The sequence below is a fragment of the Euleptes europaea genome, chromosome 6, assembly GCF_029931775.1.
Source record: "Euleptes europaea isolate rEulEur1 chromosome 6, rEulEur1.hap1, whole genome shotgun sequence".
NCBI lineage: Eukaryota > Metazoa > Chordata > Lepidosauria > Squamata > Sphaerodactylidae > Euleptes > Euleptes europaea.
Window position 1 is genome coordinate 103,032,705 of NC_079317.1, and position 24,104 is coordinate 103,056,808.

Genomic DNA, 24,104 nt, shown 5'->3' on the forward strand with positions numbered 1-24,104 from the left:
AGGAAGTTGGGAATCATCCATGAAATCATGCTATACTTCAGAGATGCCTAATGCACCACAGTTTGACTGCAGGGACGACCCAGCAAAAGGGGAAGGGATGCTCACCATGGCAAGCATGACAAACAAATGTGAACCCCATTATGTCACATTTTCCCAGGGTATTAAAAACTGTACAACAACATTTATAACCCATACTTCCAATAGGAGACTTTTTAAAAGGAACCCAATAAAGCCTCTCCAGGCAGAACATATATGAAGTTTGAAGACCAAAATATAAAAGTTTGAAGACCAAAATATAAAAGATGTGGAAGATCTGACTGACTCGCCCAATATTTCTATTTTTACTTTACAACAGGCATGGTGGGTTCTCAAATTGAACAGTGGCACAGCAGGATTAGTATGTAGGGTTACATGGCAAATCTTTCCCTCTACCATTTTCTTGATTTAACACACATGCGCCCCAAATCAAGGTTTGGGGAGATATATATCCTCCAATCCCATTTTTCCCAGAACCCTCTCACAATAGACAGAGGTAGATAAAAATTCTACCTCTCACTACTGTACTATTCAGGTATAGAATAAATGAACACCTTCTTTCTCATTTAAATCCTAAAGCTGAGCAGCATACACTACAGAACTATGCTCAAAGGTGATTACATTATCTTTGTGAAACAGGAAATATTCCTTACCTCGGTTAGCTTTTCTCCCAACACAGACAAGAAAAATCACTACTAATTACATTTAAGCTTAGCCACATGATCTTAACGCTTCTCCTAATTAAGTCCATAAATTAAAATGCTCTTCTTGGTCTGGGAATGTAATTCTTAGTCCAAGGAACTGATGAGCCAATCAGAAGTTGTGCTTGTGCAGTGTAACAATTCAATACAAGATTAACGTGAGTCATGTAATTATAGAAATTCAAAAGCACATATCGAGCAAACAAAAAGTTTATAGTCAATTTCTCACCCCAAGTAGAAAAATGCAACCAAAAACTACTTCTTCATCTACTTGTACTTATTTTAGTCCCTGTATCTATGCTTTAACTTTTCCAGAGACACACAGTTTATAGTGAGTGCCACAGTTTTTATAAGCAACACTGTAATAAAAACACATGCACCCAACCAATCCAGCAAGAGGATGTTTGAAACGAGTGCAGGTTTGCGCTGCCTTCAGTTGCCTAGAAGCTGAAGGCAACAAGTTACACAGAGTTTCACTTGACTCTGACACTGCTATCAGAAAGAAACGAGCTAGCCCTTCAGATAAATACAAGGGACCTCAAGAAAGACAAGATATAAATACAAGGGACCTCAAGAAAGACAAGATATAAATGCTATTCAATGGTAGAATTTCAACAGAATTATGCAATATTCCCTCCATTCCCTCAGTCTCAGAATGAGGAAAATTATACAATTCCCAGGAAGGGGACTAGTTCATACTTGCATGATCATCAATGAATTACTGTAACATCATACAATGACTTACATAAATGAACGAACACAGATCAAAACTATGGACAGGCTTTTCATTATCACATCAAACGAGATGCTTCAAGAAGAATTAGTATGCATGTTCAATTGCAACCATATAGAGATTAAGTGATGTGCATGTGCTTACCTAACTGAAAATCTTATACCCCCTGTTGATCAAATGAACACTACAACAATTTTACAACACATTAAACCACCACAAAAAGCATTAACTCCAGACCAAAATGGGTCCTTGCTCATCTCCTGGAGCAACTAGGAGACACGTTGGTGGATGTGATATTAAAGTCTCTCCCAGGTCTGATGTTTCTTTCTCTTGATACTGTCCTTTTGCAGCCCACAACAAGCCCATGGAAAATATCCCCACAGGAAGTGTGATGTCAAGCAGCATCAGTTGGAACTATCCATAGAAAGCAGAGCTTCTCCTAACCCAACAGATGGTACTTGGCTCCCAAATATTATCCTGCATATATTGGCTCAGTTAGCTTTATTTTTCGCTCAGGGACACATCTGAAAGAATGCACCATGTTCTCAATTCTACACTTGTATCTAAAGATCTGTGAAAATGCAGCTGTTATAAATATGCCCATCTCAGGCACATGTTAAAAAGATTTAACCATTCCAAAGTAGTTTATTTCAGAACAATTTCTACTAGTATAGATGTCTGTAACTGGTCCAAACTCAACCAATTACTCTGACCAGCGATCTGAACTGGAGTGCTACTGGTCAAAGACAAGATTTAGCCATTACACTACTCCAAACTAGCTATGTTGCCCACAGACTCACAGACAGAACCATTATTTAGTGAAAGTTGAACAGGGCTCAAGGAGTTCCAAAGCAGATTTGCCTCATCATAAACAACGAGCAAAGACTGAAGCTGAAGATGCCATCACTGAAAGTTAAGCTGTAGAAACAGACCAGTAACATCATCTCAGCTCTTTGAACACAGTAATGTTAGCACATTAATTGGTTCCATAGGTTTCCCCCCTTATAATTTAATGAATGGGAGTGTATGTAACAGATGTATTAAAATATCTGAAATTTTCCACAAAACTAATTTCCAAGTAGAGCTTTGAATATAATATTTAAACAACACTGTGTGTGTGCTCTACAGATTCCCCACATAACAAATATTTCAGTTTACATTTAGCTACCAGAAAAACTTTTGAGGTATTTCTTCAACATGTAGAATGAAGTACTTTAACTTTAGTTTCTAAATGGAATGCAAACATGATAGATTCAAAACCCTTTCAAGGCATTGAAAATAATTCACTTTTTTTAGGAAAACCCACATCACTGAGTATATCTGAGGAAAATAAGGGAAGGCCATTACTATGCCTGTGAGCTCGCCAAGTCATTCTGCTGGCCATTTTCAGAGACAGAACGCCAGACACAAGGTCTGATTCAGTTAGGCAACTCTTACATTTGAAACAAATACATCAACATGAATCAAGGATGATCTATTGAAAGTATGCAGTTTACTTTTAGTCTACAAAGCAATTTTATCTGTTTTCTCCCCTATAATCCTATCAAATGATAGCCCAAGTGTCATCCATTTCTTACACGAAAACATACCACAAACACCGAACTGTTGCTAACTAGTTCAGCTCATTATGTTGTGGGTGTGTCACCAGAAAAAGACTAAAGAATAATACAGCACAAGGAGTTCTCACTTCCATGTTGGAAGCTTGCTCTGTTTAAACAGACAGTGGCTCCCTATCAGAAGTTAAATGGCTTGCCCCTGCTAGTCAGGACTATGGAAAAGGATCCTCATTGCACTCCAGGTTGGAATGGGTACTTCTGTCTACCCACAAACCTGTGGGAAGGCAAGGGGAATCCTCAGTACATAGCACAGAAAATAAATACCCCCTGCAAACTAGAACTGCCTCATCTCCCAGGATCAGCAAGAATCCTTACATGATTTTCAATCCACCTGCAATGTAAGGAAAATCTCTGTCACCATAAACAGCTGCCATGGAAAAGGACAAGTCACCATTAGTCCACATTAGCACATTTGAACTAGAAGTGCCTGCTGTAGAGATTCAAACCCATGGAGTTATTAAAAAGTTTGTGCATTAAGATGTGTCTATCAGCCAATTTCTTCAGCTGCAATAATTTAACAATGGCAATGCCTCAAGAAAACATTTCATTTATGGTTCAATTATTCGCCAGCAGCCAGATCTAGACTATGCCTTCTTCTGTCCCAAATAAACATAATTGTATTCCTCTCCAACGACCCTGATTGGCAAACATGCAGTTAATAGTATTAACCAACCTGCTTGCAGATAAGCCCCATTTCATGTAAAAAAAACTCCTTAACACAGAGGCCACAAACTTCATGCAATCAATAAAAACTAGTGATTTTGTACAGCCACAATTAAACCTGCTCTTAAGGGTTATTTTTTTCTAGTGCAATTCAGTTTTAGAGCTGTCCTAGGGCATTCTCTCTATTTCAGATTCTGAAGCATACTAACATTTATAGTAGGGAAATCCAGACAAGATGTTCACTCTTTTAACCATCTCACACTTTCAGTTAAATTCTTTTTGATGAGCATTTACAGATATGTAAGCTCCTCTGCAGTTAAGTAAACACAGTGACTGATGTTGCATACTGGTAGGTCTCCCAGTGCATGATAACCTGTTTCCTTTGGCCTACAGCAGGCAAACAGCAGTAGTAGCTCTACCCTACTATTTGGCACATGGCAATATCACTTTATATAGCATGTGGACCCTCAGTCACCATCATCATCATGGCACAGCCTCAGTGATGCCAAGAAGGAGCTTCCTCAATAATCCCTACAGCATGAAACATTATATTCTATATGTATTACAATTAAGATTCCCCTTAAATGAAATCTGTTACTTTGAAGAATTTTTTTTAACTGCAGGATTGGAAGCATTTAGCAAGAAAATGGAAGTGAATTTCATCCACTGAACGTGAGCAAGATCTCACACTTTCCCTTTAACTCATATGCAACATGCCTGCAGACTTCAGAATTAAACACAAATATCCAAAACAGTATGTTCTGAGCAGGTGAAATTATGGTTTCAGATCAGGTCAGATTTCTCCCATTGTGATTTTATAATTATCTATTCTTCTCTCAGCATAGGACTATGAAATAAATATGAGCTCTCTAAGCCTTGTTTTGACTGGACAACCATCTCTGCATAGCCAACGTTAACAGAATGAACGTAACAGAAAGGATGCTACTAGATATTCTCAACACTCCTCAACCCACCCACAGGGACTAGATATTTTGTTAACTCACGTAAAAGCGAAGAAGAGAGTGGTGGCTCCTACTAAGAAGATCGCAGCAGCTGATACTGGGACATACTTGCTGGGTTTGAATCTCTTTCCAGATGCTGCTGGCATGTTGGAGCTCTGGTGGATGATCCGCCCTGCAGCATAGCCCAGGCCCAACTGAGGTCAGAATGGACACGAAAATGGGGAGAGGGACCTTCAAAAAGGAAAGCAACTGTGTGAAGGGGAAATGTTTTAATACAGTTACCCAGGTTCTTGAAATAAACTGATATACCAGAATTAGGTCAGATTTATGGTGTAATCCAGATGGAATTGGTATCAGCAATAGAATGAAACAGGGAAGTATTCAGAATTGAAGTCTCACAGCCGGCAGTCAAGAGAATTATATACTAACACCCAAGATTTCTGGGGGAGAAAGAAAATGTAAACATATAAGGTTGTGCTCTGATTTAAAGTTCTAGAGACTAAGGATAGCTAGCAAAAGATAAAGTTCTTGCACCAGGCAAGCTTTGAAAGACAATAGCTTTGTGGAGGTGGTCCTCTTCAGAAAGTGACACAAAGAGTTGAAAAATGTAGCAACTAAATCAGCTTGACTTTTTAAGAGCAAAAAGGCAGGTTGAGCCAGGTAAACGCTCCAAAAAAGTTGATAAATGACACCAGGACTCCACCAGATTTTTTTAAAAAGAAAAGCCCACAGTAGATTCCAGCTCAGATTTGGGGGGAAAGATTCTTCTTTTCCCTTTTAATCTGATCTTAGTGCAAAGCAATGCAGGCTGAATGCTGCTCAATGGAAGGTTATCCTGCTAGCAAATCTTCTCCGTCCCACCCCCAAGTCTTCGTCTCCTGAGGCAGGAGCACTCTCTCCTGATTCCACAAGGAACTGGGGCTGTCTGGCGGTGGTTGTTTAATTTTGTTTATTTCTCTCTTGACTGCTAAATCTGGGTAACAGCTGGTGCAAGGTTGAGCTTTAAATCCATTTCTTTCAAGGGGGAGTGGGGGGCACGCTGAAGGGCTGGTTCTGTGTTTTAGTCATCCTATTGGTTCCCTTGCACACAATGCCCCAAATCTTTAAACAAGACTAGTTTTACTTTTTAAAAAATACAGGTAATTACATTTCAATCTACATCTTTAATGAATCAATTGTCTCTAGAGAAAGCCCAGTTGAGAAGAAATGGAGATGAACTTGGTTTTCAAATAATTTGCTAAAAATCCAAAATGTAATTGACAGTAAAAAAAGAAAAATGGGAAAAAAAAGAATGCTGACCAGGCCCTCCGCTTCTATATCTTTAGTACGCTCCAAACTGATCCATGGCCAGGCTTTCTTCACACAAGTAAAACCAATCCTTATTCATTGATATTTGCTTTAAAACTCTTTAAACGATTACAACTCCTCATCTTGAGTTCCTCCTTTTACCTAGGGGAAAAAAAAAATTAAGTTAAGCATTTTCTACCTGCAACACATTAAGAATATTCAAGAGAAACCACACTGCAGTTAAAAGGTCTTTCGCACAGATCTGAAAGTTGAGTTCTACTCTTAAGAAACAAGGGGCTGACCTTGTGAGGCATGTCTTGTTTAGTACAAACATCAATACAGGGGAATGAAATTAATCCATTTAAGGAAAAAACAGAAAACGTAACAAACATATATTAACTCATTTGAAGTTTGGATTGGCTTCATTTTATCATAATAAAACTGAAGCTCAACCATCAAAAGGCTTGCCTTTATAATGGGAACATGAGAGCGAAGTGCAAACTTTCAAAAACATGAGCCTACTAAATGGCTACACTTTGAAATATGCATGTTACCTCAACAAAATGTCTGTTCTGCCAAAATATTGCAGTTCTGTTGTAAAAAATTATTCAGCACTGATGGACATTTAAAGAGACAACAAAGATATGATGAACTCTTTTCTATAGTCCAGTGTATTCTTTATCAAATATATGTTGGGCAATTCCTACTGTTTTAAAATACATTTATAGAACCTTCTCTTCACATACATGTTTTGCATGACAATGAGATAAACAGAATTCTGTGTTGCATAAAGGTCAACCAACAAGGCAAACAAGAAGATCTGATGGGGAGGGGTTTCTCTAAATCAAAACTTCTTAAAAGGTGGGTTACAACCCCATATGGGGTTGCATAACTGAAATGTGAGAGTCACGAAAAATTTGATTTATTATCAGGAAATGTTTGATTTGTATACCTATTTTATATACCTGGGATCGCGTAAAATTTCTTCGGCGAAAAGGTGTCACAAGTGGAAAAAGTTTACGAAACCCTGCTCTGAATTACCCATGTTATTTCAAAGGTGACCAGTCCATGCAGAATTCAAAGCAGCAATTATATATAGATTATTTTGAAACATAGAGGCAATTACAAATAACCTCAGCAAATTTGGAAGTCTACATATTTGACATGTCAACACTGTGAGCAACCTGACTAATAGATTTTGGCAAACTAGCCCCCTGGAAGCAATGGTGACTTGCTCTATAACTAGAATTGCTGACTTCAAGTTTAGATTATTTTACAAGTGGGAACCCACAAAGACTTACAGGAGGCATATCATTTCCCCCTTTCTCCACTATTTACTCTTTTCATTTCCCCCCATAGCCTCTCCCCTTTTCCTGCTTCCTTCTCCCTTTCCCACCCAACCTACTTTATCTGCCCCTTTCTTTATCCTTCCTTTTCCTCCATCCAGCAGCTTCTACCTAGAAAAACTATGGTCCAGTTGAGAGGTGGTGGTCACTAGTCCAGGCGGACTTACATTGTAGGGTACCCTCAAGGACTTGTGGGTTGGCACCTCAATTTCCACATATTCCCATCCCCACACTATTTCCTCTTTCCCGCCTCCTGGCAACACCAACACCCTTTCCGTGCCTCATTCACGGCCTACCTTTTATCTGCCTCCCATCTTCAGCTATATTCATTATTTATCTACTTCATTTATACCCTGCCTTTCTCCCCGTGGCGCAGAGCGTTAAGCTGCAGTACTGCAGTCAAAAGCTCTGTTCACGGCCTGAGTTCGATCCCGACGGAAGTCGGTTTCAGGTAGCCGGCTCAAGGTTAACTCAGCCTTCCATCCTTCTGAGGTCGGTGAAATGAGTACCCAGCTTGCTGGGGGTAAAGGGAAGATGACTGGGGAAGGCAATGGCAAACCACCCCATAAACAAAGTCTGCCTAGAAAACGTCGGGATGTGACGTCACCCCATGGGTCAGGAATGACCCGGTGCTTGCACAGGGGACCTTTACCTTACCTTTTTTCTCCACAGTGGGGACCAAAAGAAGGACATCATTCTCCTCTCCTTTTTATCCTCGCAACAACCCAGTGGGGTAGGTTAGGCTGAAGTATGTGACCGGTCCAAAAATCATCCAGTCAGCTTCCATAGCCAGATGGAGACTTGAATCTGAGTCTCCTAGACCCTACTCTGAAGCTCCAACTGCTACACCACACTGGCTTTCATTGGGTGGCTGCTGTTGAACAGTGGCAAGCAGCCAGGCCTAGCTGAGTCATACAAGTTGGGTGGTATCAAGTACGAGTGTGCATCAATTTTTTGGTATTTATCGGGTTCAGGTTTATTAAACCCGGAAATTTCTGAAAAATCTAGAAAACCCAGATTAATAAATCTGAACCCGAACAATATCCAAACCTGAAAAATGGGATCCACACTGCCCGCCTTCTCCAGAGTATGGAGAAGGAGAGCAGCCTGGATCCGCAGCCCAGGGCTTAGATCCCCTTCCCCTGTGTCAGTGTGATTTTAAATTCTCCCCCCCCCCGCCAAACTCCACATAGAGTTGGGGGGGGGAGAGATTGCACTGACTCCCGGAGCCTGCAGTGTCACCTGGCAGTAGCAGGTAAGCGAGGGAGGGAGCATGGAACAGCGAGGGAGGAGGTTTAAAAATGGTGGCAGGGCCAAAGCGGCCTCAAATAATGCCAAATAAATTCAGCATTATTCGGGGATCTGCTTTTTGGCTCCCTTTAATTGTACCAGTAATATACCAGTGGCATATTGATATGCACCCTCCTTGTATTAAGTCACCCAGAGGTTACTTCCAGGCCTAGGGTTGCCAACCTTCAGGTGGAACTTGGAGATCTCCCAGAATTACAACTGAATTCCAGATGACAGAGATCTGTCCCTCTGGAGAAAATAACTGCTTTGGAGGGTGGACTCTATGGTATTATATTTGGCTTAGGCCTTTCTGCTCCCCAAACCATGCCCTTCTCAGACTCTACCACAAACTCTCCAGGAATTTCCCAACCTGGATCTGGCAACCCTACCCCCCAGGCGTGGCCCTAATACATCCTCTCTCAAAGGCCAAAATAGGCCTGGAAAGGACTCTGTCCTCTCCCCCTGCCTTTTTACTCTCAGGAACCCAGCCTGGAATACTGTGGCTGCCAAGCGACAGCCATTGAGGGCTTCCCCTCTTAAAGCTTCAGCATACCTTGTATTAATTGGGTTTTTTTTTAACCCAATGTAATTATTTTAGATTTCAGATTTTTCTGCAAACCTGGGGCCCTTTTCAGGTTTGTAGAAAGATCTGCCTTGCCCATTCACAGCTCCAGTCATCAGATTTAAGTATCCTCAGATTTGGCCGACTTGTCTATTAGTATACAGATGATGATATACAAACGGGATTCTTTGAAAAACTAGCTGTTTACATGAATAAGCCTAGAAGTCAGTGAAATCATTATAGCTCATGACAGACTAGACAGAGATTAAGTTTCACTGCTAAGCCTTATTGCTGTTATAAGAAATTGCTGTTATAATTCTTGCCATCATCATTCTATACCCTCTATCAAGAAAATTGTATTACATTATATATAAATAAGTACTGTTTTCATTTTACTTAGTTCTACTTATGAAAATGTATTCTAAGAAAAATCATAGACAGACCTAGAAAATAAGAATTGTGACACAGACAGACTCATCCTAAAAAATAAAGTCAAAATTGTTAAATGATCAGCAGTGTACTTGGATCATTTTACACCTCAATATATTTAAAATAATGCATAAACAGTAAAATGTTCACTTTTTTGCTTTATTCAGTCAAAAAGCCACACTAATTTGTTAGCACACAGCTAAGTATGGTATGTTCTGCTGATAGAATGAACCTTGTGCAAACACAACACACTATCCTTAACTGCGTGTGGTGGTTGGATACAACTCAGTATATTTGACACCTCCAACTCATGACTCAAAGACTGTATGTCACCTTATATTTAACTAAAGTCCAGTGGCACCTTAAAGACAACCAACATTTATTTCAATATGAGCTTTGTAAGTCACAGCTAACTTCTTCTGATAGGTAAGACTCATGGTGTATGGTATAATTTGTATCAAGCCTTCTCTGTAAGACTTCCCCGTACAAACTTCCCTTCATATATTTGAAGAATTGGGCTGTGACTCAAAGGCTCGTATTGAAATAAATGTTAGTCTTTAAGGTACTACTGGACTTTTATTTTGCTGTGACGGACTAATATGACTACCCCATTGCAACCTTATATTTAACTCTTGGTTCCGAATATTCTAAAGATAGAAGTCAAGAGTTCCAGTTACTGACATACCAGAACATCCTAGAGGAAGGGGCAATGGCCAGTAAAAGTGTCAAGATCATGTTCAAATTGAAACAATTCCCCCAGGAACACAGGAAATGATAAAAGAGGAGGGGAGAAAAGACTCAAGCTGGATCCAGTGATCCATCAGCAGAAGGCACTGACGCTTACAGATCTTTCCCTCATTCCCCACTGCCCCAGCAGTCCTTTCTAACCACATAAAGGTTTATCTCAGTGTCACAGGACCCACACAGACTGTGTGGAATAGTAGCAATGTTGGGAGGCTGCAGTGGTATGTGGAGAAGATGTGACACATCTTGTCAGTAGATCGAATGCAAGAAAAGGCCATTTCATCCCCGCTCTCTCTTTACTGCAGCCTTCTGACCCATGTGGCTATTAGTCTGCCTAGATCCCATACCCTGGGAATAAATTGTACTGAGATCTCAAATAACTACTGTGAGGAAAGGGGATTACAGGAAATATCTGCAGTCCTTCCATCCACAGACTGCTGGATATAGCTCACTGGCTTTACAAAGCGATTTTTCTAAACCTAAGATTGAGGCCTACTCATACTACCTGCTCAGGTGGTTTGTGTCGTGGTCTTCCACAATGCTTACCTTTCCAAGAAAGCGAGACTTGATCAACTAACAACTGAGCTAACAGACATGATTAAAAGAATTGTGGGGTTAAAGTATCTGAGCAAACAAGATAATCAAACCATCTAATTATGAAAGAATTTGGTGCAGTTGTCTCTCTCTTTGATTAGTTCAGAAGTTTAGGTATAAATTTTGATGTTTAGACAGTGTTGTAAAATTGTATCTCCTAAAAACCAAGATCATTACTTAAATGGATGAATCAAGCCCACATAAATGAAAAACTGGAAGGTCTGTCTGGGATGAACTGACCTATACAAACACAATTCTACTGAAGTAATCCTGGATTAAAAAACCCTATCCCTAATGTAGAAGGAATTAGCCAGCTGGATAAGATTTGCAAGGGCAAGAGAAGCTGAAAATAATATAAAGGTTGGTACTGATTGTCTATTATAGAGGTCTTCAGCCTTCCACTAGAATTCATATTTACCCCTAGACAGCAGCACAGGACCTACTACACTGCAAGCATGTGGCGTGAACATAGAATCATGTGACATAAGCAAGAGCCAGAGTTAAGGTCAGGATCATGAGCAGAATATCAAAAAAGCCAGGGACATGAAATATAAGTCAAGCATTGGAAGGTGTACCACAGAGAAGAAAAAGCTACAGGTCGGTGCTATGGATAAGATTCCTGAACCTTAGCTAGTAAAGAAGAGATTACAGTATACAATTACTAAAATGAAAGTTATTCTAGTAAATTTGTTAGACTTTTCTCATTTTCTCTTAGGTAAGGTAGAAGAATGGGCCAGTTCAAGAAACATAAGTGCAATGTTTGTGTCAGGCCTTTGCCTTTTAGCTAGAGTAAAGGCTCTTGACATGAGTTAGGCCAGGTTCTGGCTACACGTCAAGTCCTTGGTTCTCATGCCTATGTACATCTCTATACAGTTTCGCTCATCCTGTTTTCTGCAGCTGTGGTAATGTTTAGTCTGTCTTTCTGGGAACCGCTTTTTTCGGGGTTGCCTAGCAATGTTTACCTTTTCAGTCCATAGTGTCTTAAGCATGTAACCTGCCTGTGTTCACCATTACTAGCCTTACCTGCCTGTAGGCAGTCAGTCCTTTAATCTGTCTTTCTGCTCCTAATAAAGTATTACTGCTTCAGAGCTACCTGCCTGGATGAGTTTGCTTATGGGATGCTAGGGACAGACGCCTGATCCTGACAGTTTGACTAACATTTTAAATAAATTCTTGTTGATATCTCTGTATAAATATTTTAAGTTAGGGTGATCAGTCATCAACAATTGTACCCTATAGTTTTAGCCAAAGCTTTTCTCAATGTACAACCACATACCAAATATAATTGCTTTCTTGGCCCCTTAATAAACCCGGCCTTTGCAGATCTCACTGCTGCTTCTGATAGGATATATTATATACTATAATAAACTGTGGCTGAAATTGTGAGGTACAATGCTGACAATCAACCTATCAAAAATACTTTATCCAATTGCAATAAGAACTGAAGGAGTGATCTAACTTTACAATGTAATTCTATTAACAGAGGCATCAAACAGGACTATTAGTCTCATTCTTATTCAATCTTTACATAAATGACTAGTTTCAGCAAACACTGGGGTATTCCCCTGTATCCAATGTATCACACAGAGCAACTATACTGTCATACACTTGGCAACACAGTACTGCTGTCAACTGCACAAGACCAAGGTGATAGTTTTGGAGCCTATTCTACTTAACAGAAATTGTTACTAGATAGTAGAAAAGAGCAAGAGTCCAGTAGCACCTTAAAGACTAACAAAAATATTTTCTGGCAGGGTATGAGCTTTCGTGAGCCACAGCTCACTTCTTCAGATACAGCTAGAATGTGAATCCATCTGTCTTTAAGTAGAGGAGAGTGAATTCAGACACTGTGTGTTACTAACTAGATAGATAAAAGATCAAGCAGGTTCATATGGTTGGATCCTTTGTGTCAGCTCATGGGAGTCACTCGCAGAAGCAATTTTTTTCGACCTTTCCCTACCCTTTCCCTGTGGGCCTGGAAAAAGCAATGCTGGGAGGCTGGAGACCTGCATGGACAAAAAAGCCATGCAGCCATGGGCAGCGGCAATAAGGAAGAGGAAATGGGGAAATGAACATCTGTCCTCACCATGGATATTCATTCTCAGAAGTCCTGGATGCACAATAGATTGCAACAAAAAATATATACAGAGAATTTTATTGTTTATGTTTATTTCAGGGCACTGTTGCTTTACATTTTTCCTGTAGCTGCCATTTTCCAAGATGGCAGATATAGTTATTTTGATATTTTAAATTCACCTAGAATGCTCATCTTGGTGTCAAATACATGTTTTTGAGGTTGATGAAGCCAAATATACTATTATATCAGTTGTAAAGAACAATTTTTCCTGTAGCTGCCATTTTCCAAGATGGTGGATCCTTTTTTCACATTCTTGTAGGATGCTCATACTGGTGTCATACTATATATTTTTGGTGTCAATAAAACCAAATATACTATTCCTTCTGTTGTAGAAAAAAGTATTTTAAAACATTTGTAATATTTTGGAGGGATGATAATCCAGAGAAACTGTTATTTGTTAAATGTTTGTAATATTGGAACAAAATGTAGCAGGAGAATTGTTAAGGTGACAACTTCTAGAAGTATAGAAAAGTATTTATTCTGCTTCCTTAAATAATAAACAAAACAATCACTCTGATTGTCAGTGTAACACTTATGATGCTTACCTATTGGTCTCTTATTCTTAAACAAAAGTTACAGTCCTAATATGAACAATAATTTGCTATTTTTACAATTCTTTTGGCTCTTGCAGAAAAGAGAACAAAGCAGTCCCGCCTTCTTGTACCTGCATGCATTACATCTGCAAGTTTTGCGGCCACACAATGTCAATAGTTCCTCCAGTATGGGGCTGAGATACTTTGCTGATATCAAACGCCCAAAGAAAGTTTGTTCAGTTCTGGAGATGCATATTATCCTTGACAGTTACATAGAACTCGCTGTCAAGGAAGGTGAAAGGCTTCAACGAGCATGTAACTGTGGGACTGTGAAGTTTGCATATCAGGACAGATATTTGCTAACTCCTATTCAGATAAGAAAGTTCTGAGCATCACCTCAGAACAAAACCAACCTGCAGCAACTTGCCTGCCAAATGATTCCTGAGCAGTCCAAAGAGGCACACATTTCTGTTATTGGCAAGTGGGATGGTCACTGCAGAACTATACTTAAATAAGGTTGAGGTTAAGGAACTCAGTAGCAATACTGAAAAGTCAGAGGTTCTTAATTTTGCTACAGCCTCCTTCAGTGGCTGAGGAAGGAGCTAGCTAAGGAAAATAAAGTTGATGGTGGGAGAGGAGCCTGATGCTACAAGAAGCGCAGATGTTCCAGACCCCTTCTCCCTTTAGTAACTGTGATAACTACTCTCCCAGGACAAAACAGAAGCACCAATACTGTGGGAATCCAAAGTAGGTCAGTTGTCCCACTGGGAGATGGGAGGAGACACAGGCACTACCTAAACCTTTCCAGTTCCCCATCTTAGCAAACTGGGTTCCAAACAGTTTTTTAACTGCCCATCTAGCCTGAACCTCTGCTTCCAGTTTAAATCATTACCAATCCATACGCATACTTGTCCTCTAATTCAATGACTGCTAAATTTCTTTAGGAGTCTTTGAGGATTTTTGTTAAAATAAATGTCTAATGAATCACCCCTATATTTCTGCTTCGAGCTACATGGCCTATAAATATTGTAAATTAAGATAAATACATGCTTGTTGGAGCCTTTATTTATTTAATCATTTATATCCTGCCTTTCCTCATAGCTTAATGATTTGTAAAAAATGTTGATGATTAGGAGTTAGTTCCTAACAGGCAAGCAATCCCCCCATCTTAAAAAACTTAGTGCCACGTTATTAAGGATATTCATTATAGTGCGAAATTTATTTCTGCCAAGACCCTGACTACTCTCTGGAATAGGGAAATGGCCCAGGCTGTTGCCATAATTGTCCCTAGGTGCCGCTCTCTCTCTCCCCACACACAGCCAAGGAGCCTCCCTGGTTTACAGGGAGGATTGAAGGCAATGAAATGGGAGGGACAATGGGGGAAAACTCGAAGCAAGGCTGATCAAACATAGCATAGGACCCATATCAGAGCATATTCTGTAGGGGTGATGATGGCAAAAAGGCAATGTTTCTCCGTCACCATTGCATCTGCACATAATCATCCAGTGGAGCTGTTCTGTGGGTTCTTACATCACAATTTCAGAGAATTTGGACTCTGACCACACAACGGCCCACTGAGATTAATTTGCAGACAAAATTGCTCAGATCTGCTCTGAGCTGGATGCTGGCGTGGATGCATGTTCAGATGATGTACGTTTGGCATCTGCTTGTCCGATTTACATGGGTACTTTTCAGCTTGTGGTGCCCAAGGGTGTGAACAAGGTCCTTGGAGATCACCCGTGCTCTTAACTCATGCCTTTCCTGGATGATAAAAGCTGCCAGAGGGGGGCTGGCTGAATGGGTAAGGGGAGTGGTAAATGCTTCCTTGAGGATGGGAGTTGTACCACCGTTGTTCAAGTCCATTAGACAAGTCCATCAAACAAGTCCAGTAGACTTGTTCTGAAAAAACCTCCCTAAACTCTACTATGTCGGAGAACTTCTGGCCAGTCTCCAAGAGACTGGTTTTCTGAACCTATTTCAGTCTGGCTTTAGGTTAGGATTTGTAACAGAGACTGCTTTGGTCACCTTAGTTGATGACCTCTATCGGACAGGGGGAGTGCTGCAGTTAGGAGCAGTTTTGCCCAGCTTCAGCTGGTGTGCCACCTATGCCCCTTCCCGGCTCAGTCTCATCCAGCCACAGGGATCCATGCCTTAGTTGCATCTAGTTGTAATAGTGCAATGTGCTCTACTTGGGGCTACCCTTGAAGAGTGTTCAGAAGCTGCAGCTAACGAAGAATGCTGTGGCTAGACTGCTGGTCACTGCCAGAGCAGGATCATGTGACCCCAATATCATAGGAATTACAATGGCTTCTGATCCACTCCCAAGCCCAATTCAAGGTATTGGTTTTGACCGTTAAAGCCCTACATGACTTAGGATCAGGCTATCTGAAGGACATTCTTTACCAGGTACTAGGATCACAGGGAGAGGCCCTCTTGACTGTTCCATTGACCAAAGAAACTTGTCTGGTGGGTACACAAGACAGGGCCTTTTCAATGGCAGATCCACAACTATGGAATAATCTCCCCAAGGATGTGTACCTGGCTCACTCATTCTTGACCTCTATCAGACAACTGAAGATGATTTTATTCAGGAAGCATTCAATTAATTTTAGTTCTTTGTCTTTAGTTTTAAATTATTAATTTTAACTTAGTAGTTTATGTATTTTATGTGTTTTATTACCATTTCAACTGTAAGCTGCTTTGAGTTCCTACAGGTAATAAATGTTTTGAATAAATAAAAATAAAATTTTACTTAAAAGATAAATAAATTTAGAGATTAATTGAAGTCTGAGGTGAATGCTCTGACTCCAGTGAATGCTCTGACTCCAGTGACTTCTTACTATGTAAAAGTAATCTAAAGTTTTGGCTTTTGTCACATTTGAATAGTTCTTTAGATGCACTCTGAATAAAATAATTTTATTCAGGCTCTATTTATACTCTACCTTTTTGCCTAATGGAAACTCAAGACAAAACTCAGGTTAAACCTCTCTTAAGATACTTCGCAACATATACTAAAGAACATATTTAGGTTCTCTGAAAAGAATGAGTTTAATCTGCAGTTACCCATTTTAGTTCAATACTACTTATATCTATAATAGGCCAATTGCTTCTTACTGTTTCTTTATAAAGTTTTTTTTCCAATTTTCCATCTTTAACAATGATCTGCTCTTCAAATTCATTATCTGGCAATCCAGGTGTAAATTGATAAAGCAGGCAGAGTTCATGCTTTCTGGGTGCCTCAGTAGTTGTCTCTTTTTTTTGGTTCTATGACTAATTGACTCAAAGCAGTATCTTAGTATCTAAAAATTATCTCACTGCTGGACATCAAATTCGCTCTAAAACTGTTAGTAGTTTGCCCAACACCAAGTCAACGAAAATGACAAGCAAGGAAAACTGACAGAAATCTAGAAGGCAAATTATTGTGTTAAAAGTAACAGACTTTAAAAAATGTTGTGACACATATCCTACTCATCATACTACCCTGTAACTCTTACGCACACTAGAGGCAGCCTCAGTGTCTCCATCTCAGATATAACACTTTCAACTGAATACACTCCCAGCAATGGGAAAATCGACTTCCAAAATATTTCACATTTAAACTTGCAATGCAATCCTAAACAGAATTACGGTCCTCTAAATCAACTGACTTCAAGGGTATAACTCTTTCTAGGATTACTTTTGTTAGCTGCTTTTTAATTTTCAGGGTAGTTCTTAATGTTTCCCCAGGAAGTGGTAAATATAATTGTTGGTCTGTAAAAATACTTGCTTTTATTATTTCCCTATTAAATGGAGATGCCTTTCTGCCCACAAAAACCAGCTTCACTGGATCGGTAATAATTTGTATTCCGAGTAACTATGTGGAATTCTTATTTAAAACATAGGCAGTCACCAAATAAGTGTAGTTATCTGCCACATTAATGCAAGTCTGAACCAAGGATAGCTGGTGGACAAATAGTATACATATGTACAGGCATTTAGAGTAATCTTTTAAATGTTACTGACAAAATGGAGCTCCTGTTCAGTTAAAAACTGCATGCAGCTGTTTCACTTAAACTGGCCTTCAATGGCCACTCTACTATTCTATTCTGAAATCAAGCAGATTTACCTTACAGTCTATATGGGTTGCCAGAGGAGCTCACATTTCATTATTCTACAATCTAGTCTTCAAATCTGCAGCATGTGTTTCCAGCCTTTCCTCTCATCTTAGCTATCCCTTATCATCCTCCACTGTTCCCTATGAAGAATTTAAATCAGAAATACTTCAGTCAACCCCCACACTTCCCACAAGTCATCACCTTCCTCTAATCAAGCAATGAACATGTTTTCCCAACTCTCACCTCAACACCCTGTAACTCAGCACCCCTCACCACTTTTCTAAGGCTACACATATCAATAGAAGCTTCCCACCACCCCACCTTGACCTTCTCTCCAGTTTTCCTTTCTATCAAGATGGTCCCTCCTACTTCCTTAGTGACTTTGTCTTTGCATTCCACACCTTCCTGAACCTATTTTAAAATGTATTCCAGGACTGTTCTTACCCTAACAGCATTTCTTAGAACATTATCCTCTACTTTTTCCCCATTGCTCATCAAAATTTGCAATTTTTCTTTTGACATTTTTAAGTCCTCTGGAGAAATGGTTTCCTAGGCCGTCCCACCTCTGCAGGACTATTCTACTTAACTTGACTTTCAGGCATTACTCAAAGAACAGCCAATTTTCAAATCCATTCACTTGTTGTTTCCATAACACGTCCTCTCTCTCAGCAAACTTTAGCAATATCATCTATCTATCAGCATACCTAAGTTTTCCCTCCAATGCAATGTTTGCTGTCACATTGCATTCCTCGGTTATGAAAAAGCTGTTCTTATTCAATAACTGCATTGCTGGCTTCAAATTCTTCTGCCCCTGAAATGCACACCTTCCTTACTCTTTAATAGTCTATGCTCCTGTACTCGTCATCCTGAAGTATGCCATACTTCCCTCTCCAAAGCATATTAGCAACTGATCACCTCATAGACTAGCTCTTCCTCACACTTAACATCCTACAAAAGATGCTAAACAGTGCCACATGTACACCAGGAAGAAAGTAATTGGTAGTACACGGGTCACATAGGAAAACTTTGAAGCGACTGTACCCCCCAGCACAGCCCCACCCCCAGCAGTTAGTATAGGAAAGTACCGTTCAGTTGCACAAATATAAGTGCCAAACTACATAAAAATGTTATAGTTAGCAGTATTTAACTTCTAACCGATATGTTAATACAAATACTGCAAAATCTCAGTGCAGGTACATATCTGTAGAACCTGAAGTTTCTTTAAAGAAGACTGTCTGAACTTTTCAGACAATAATCTAATATCTTTTTTTCATATAATTTGGGAATGTACACTATAAAAAGGGCAACAATGACTGTCCTCAACACACTAAAGAAGAAAGTAAGTGCCCCATGTGCTGCTTACCCAAATTAAGGTGGTTTTGCTTGTTAATCACCCCCTTCCCTCACTCATTATGTTAAAGATTAACTTAAATAAAGATTAAATAAAGATTCCAGGCACAGTCCATATCACCAGTCTACTTACTCTTTTAAAATATTCCTTCATTCTGTGGTTTTCAGTATTTCTTCACATTTTTCCTACTCTTGTATTTAAAAATAGTTTCCCCAATTGTGTCCTTGTTTGAACATTTGTCATTTTCTTCCCCATCCAATGGACGAGGCTCTTCTTAAGGAACATACAATTTCCACAGGGGGAAAAATCAGGTTATCACAAAATATCTTTAACTGCTATCTTGGCTAACTGAACTAGGTTCTCTTCAACATACCATATCCAGAACAACTAAAAGTATATGTTTCCTTTACACAAACTATAATCAATTTCTATGATTTTATACTAACAATGCAAGTTCGAGTGGGGACTCCATTTACAGAATGGATAAACAAGTCAGTATTGTGGCCAAGAGTTACATCTTTCAGTTACATCTTATTCACAAGCTGGCCTTTAGTTAAGATTCTCTGGACATAACCACACCGATCCATGCTACCACTACCTCCAAATTGGACTACTGTAATACATTCTAGGCAGGACTGCCTTTGAAGATTTCTCAGAAGCTTCAATTTGTAGAAAAAGTAGAAGTGAGATTTCTTTCAAATGTCAGCTGCTTGTAACATATCACTACAGTGCTTTGTCACACACTAGTTATTAATTTGCTCCTAGGGCATCAAAAGTGGGAAAATGCCTGCATTATTACAGCTACATTGCTCCTCTTCCATAACTCAGGACCATGTAATAGATTTGGCATCGGTGAAGTAGGAAAGTATGGGGGGGACACATGTGAAAAGAGCTTCTACTATCATGCAGAGGGCAGAAAAAGCACCATACAATGCAGAAATAAAAATAGTAGTATTGGGTACAGAGAAACCTGGGAGGTGAAAGAGTCAAGGAATGGAGCTACAGGGAAAGGAAAGACAAAAGGAGTAAATAAAAGGGGTAGCAGACAAATCCATGGATATGTTAATAAAGGACGGTTAACAGAGACATAGTAGTGCAGACCTGAGACAAACTGTAAGAACTGTGTAAAAAAAACACCTGTAGTCGATAGAGCCACTGACACTGAAAGGGATGTATGTCTGTTTTAAACCCTGTTCTCTTCTTGTTGAGGAAGTAGGGGAAGAAGAGGCACCTCTAACTCCTTAAGAGTTTGTTCATGTGATCTTTACCAGACAAGGGTACCAGAATTTTTTCCCCTGAAAAGTAGAGCAAAGAAGAACTCTGGGAAATGCTTATGTAGTTTTGCTTAACACAGACTTCCTGGGTGAAAATATGGGGTATATACTACTGGGCACTTAACTTGTGTGACCTATACAGAAGTGAGGCATACCCACCTGAACAATCCATAGAGAATCAACTAACTTTCTTTGCTGCTTTTGCTCCCCCAATGCAACGCAACTGAACCGAGGAAGCTTGGCGAGAGTCAAGTGTGTGTGTGAAACAGCGTGTAAGCTCTAGTATAAAAGTGCTAGCCAATTAATTTAAGTAGGCTGACCTACTAGTACTTTTAAATCCTTAATCTCTTTGCTTTGTAACCACACATTTCAAATTGTTTTCCAGGGGATTAACTACATCATCCTAAAGATAAGCAATGCTATCTGCACTTTACAGTGGAGGCTGTGGTCACAGAGTCAGAAACCTAGTTTTGCCCACTTTCATCTAATTCCCTAGACCACGCCGGTCGTTGCCACGTACCTCTGAACCTGACCCACAACTATAATCACAACTGTATAGGAGCAGACACACAAGCTGCTCTTCCAGGACACCCTTAAGTAGGCTTGCCAAACGGCCAGTTTCACTAAACGGAAAAGACGGGTAAGGAGGGCAGAGGGGCACGGTTCGGACACAAGTAACTTACCCGCTTTTAGGTCTGACGGTGGGACAAGCGACCGCAGGAACAGGAGTCCAAGGGGATACTCTGCAACTCCGCGTTTAAAGTCTGGAGGGCCACAGCCCAACCTGACGACCCGTAGGGGGGCAGCATACACACGAACGGGGAAGTTGCATCTCGCGACCCGTGCACGACGGGGGAGGGGAGAGAAGCGGCGGGTAGAAGCAGGGGGAGCGCGTGCACCAGGGCCACTTCCCTGCTTCCTTCTCCGCCGCCTCAAAACGTTACCCCGGGAAAGGGCAGACGGCCGTTGGGCCTCTACGTCAACATCGGGCGACCTCCGTACCCGCGGCCGCTTCGCCCTGAGGTAAAGGTGAGCCCGCCCCTCCCCCGAGGCCCTGACTCACCAGCCAACCCCGTCCTCCTCAGCTTCTACTGTCGCTGCCGTCCCCGGTTTCCTCCCCGTGTGGCAAAGAACTCGCGCGGCCCAAGCGCTGAGGGGAAGCGGCGGCGGCGGCGGCAGGAGGACCAGCAGGCACGGCGCGCGCGCACGCGCGCCCCCAGAGCCGCGCCGGTTGGTCAGGTCGCCGCCCCGCCGGCGCGCTCCCACGCACGCTCCCCACCCTCTCAACTGTAGCCGCGCTCCCGCAGCCTTGCCCAAGAACGGATGGGTTCAATGAGGAGACGCGATTCGTCCGCGTGGAAGGGGGTGGAGCCGCGCCTCCACCAATCGCGATTGAGAAGGAAAGAGGCGCAGAAGCAATAGCAACAGCAGGAAAGCAGCGCTGGGCGCATGCGCTTTTTGTGTTCTCGTGTTTCAGCGAGAACCTGTACCCCAGGATTTAAGAAACGGGCGGGGTAGAAGAATGTGCAATGAGCATGCGCAAAGCGTTTCCGTCTTTAGAGGGCTTGTTTGTGCGCGGAGGCGACGATTGGCACAGTTGAGATCCAATCGTTTGTTAGCTTCCCACCAACGTCATAAATCTGCGCTGCCATTGATTAAAGCGGGAATTGGCCGACGTTAAAATTTGTTGGCTTACTGTTGATATAGTATGATATTTCTTACTGTAAGTATTGGGGGAAATCGTTCACATATTCTGAGGGTGTGTTATTTTTAAAAATGCACAAAATACATTGAACGTGTACTGCTTTACGTTTGAGGGGGGGCTCATCCCAAACACTTCCTGTTATTACGAAAAGGCTATTTCATACAGGATGAGAATTTTATGTTTCAGTTCCCCATTTCGAAAAAGGTTTTTAAACCAACTTTATCACTACCAGCATATATGTGGGCAAGGTTCCCAACAAGCTAGGAGAAAAAAATGTCCTGCCCCTTTAATGGCAGTTTCATATGTGGAAAGGGGTATCTGAAGCTTTTCAGGACGTGGAGGTAAGTAACATCACCTGATAAATAACATAAATTCAGCCTATATCAAAAGGACCTGACATTTTTCCTCAGGCCTCTTGGCACCTTAGATTTTATGGTTCTTCACCTGAACAACTAGGCTGCAAACTATTAAAAGTTTTTTTCTGTGTTAGAATTAGGCTGAGAGCATGTGATTTGATTCAGTAACCATAGCCTAAGACAAAGAGCCTTTTGGGTGGGTGCTTCATTGCCTTTTGAGGGCCACTTCACATACTACATGCTTTATTTTTTAAAAAAACATATGATGCACAGCCAGATGGTTCTTGAGGTGCTTACAAGTAAAATAAAATCACAAAATAAAAAAAATTTGCAACAGCATGAAAGAAGCATGAAAATCTACAAAAACTGGGGGGGGGGATTACAAATTAAGAACCTCCAACACAGTCTTATGTATGTGTATTCATAAATAGGTCAAACTGTGTTCGGCAGTGCTATGTTCAATAATAATTCAAATAAAACACAGCATATAAACATCCATATACGAAGCAGAGATAAAAGCAAATTATACAGGGCAGCATTCCTCAGATTATATAGCAAGAAGAAAAGGGATTTGTTTTAAATAAGAATTGCCTAAAGATCTGGGCAAATAACAGTGCAATCCTAGGAAGACACATCTGTCTAAGTCTACTGAAGTCAATAAACTGAGAACAGTGTAACTGCTTAGGATGATACTATGTTTTCATCTGCTGCTAGAAATTCAAAAAGCTTTGTGTTAGATGCATAGCTGAGAGGAGGAGCTTTCTACATCAGAGCAGGATTGCCAACATGATTGGAGAAAAATGCCGTTGTGTGTGTGTGTGTGTGTGTGTGGCAGCCGACTCCTTTTGGGGTTTTCATGGCAGGAGACTAACAGAGGTGGTTTGCCAGTGCCTTCCTCTGGACAGCAACCCTGGTATTCCTTGGTGGTCTCCCATCCAAATAATAACCAGGGTTAGCTTCTGAGATCCAGATCAGGGCCCTGTCCCTTTAAAGGTAAAGGTCCCCTGTGCAAGCACCGGGTCATTCCTGACCCATGGGGTGACGTCACATCCCGACGTTTCCAAGGCAGACTTTGTTTGCGGGGTGGTTTGCCAGTGCCTTCCCCAGTCATTTTCCCTTCACCCCCAGCAAGCTGGGTACTCATTTTCCCGACCTCGGAAGGATGGAAGGCTGAGTCAACCTTGAGCTGGCTACCTGAAACCAACTTCCGTTGGGATCGAACTCAGGTCGTGAGAGCAGAGCTTATGACTGCAGTACTGCAGCTTAACCCTCTGTGCCACGGGGCTCCTCCCTGTCCCTTTAATAAAGGCTTAATGGAATGTGCTTAACCTCCATGCCATGAAAACTTTCAGCTGTCCATTTCCACGCATTAAAGGAGCAGGACATTTTTCTCCAAGCCAGCTGGTTACCCTACTTCTGAGGCACTGCAGCTGAGAAGTCCCTGCTCCTAATGTTAAACTATCTGATTTGGAAAATGAGAGAAGGCAGAGCAGGGCCTGGGAGACTATAAAGGTTTCACAGCCATCTTGTCCCATGGAAAATCCCAAAACAAAATCCATTAAATGCCTTTTATTAGGACCAACCAAAGTAACACCAAACACTGTTCAAGACAGTCCTTCAGATATCCTAAGCCACTAAGGACTTAAAAACTGATAGCCAGCACCTTTAATTGAAATCTTAAGCCAACTAGC

The 24,104-nt window shown here is 41.0% G+C and overlaps 2 protein-coding genes across 2 annotated transcripts in view; both read right to left on the minus strand.

The window, feature by feature from the left end:
• ZDHHC5 (zinc finger DHHC-type palmitoyltransferase 5) overlaps nt 1–21,489 on the minus strand; it is a 74,687-nt gene extending 53,198 nt beyond the window's left edge. The window contains exons 1-3 of the mRNA XM_056850817.1: nt 21,416–21,489; nt 6,011–6,160; nt 4,754–4,942 (exon numbers count right to left, since the gene is read on the minus strand). Coding sequence (XP_056706795.1) covers nt 4,754–4,857 — 104 coding nt within the window. The 5' untranslated portion in view covers nt 4,858–4,942; nt 6,011–6,160; nt 21,416–21,489. The remainder of the gene's footprint in view (nt 1–4,753; nt 4,943–6,010; nt 6,161–21,415) is intronic.
• The window catches only part of SELENOH (selenoprotein H), a 416,044-nt gene that overhangs the window by 127,997 nt on the left and 263,943 nt on the right, over nt 1–24,104 (minus strand). The window lies entirely within an intron of this gene.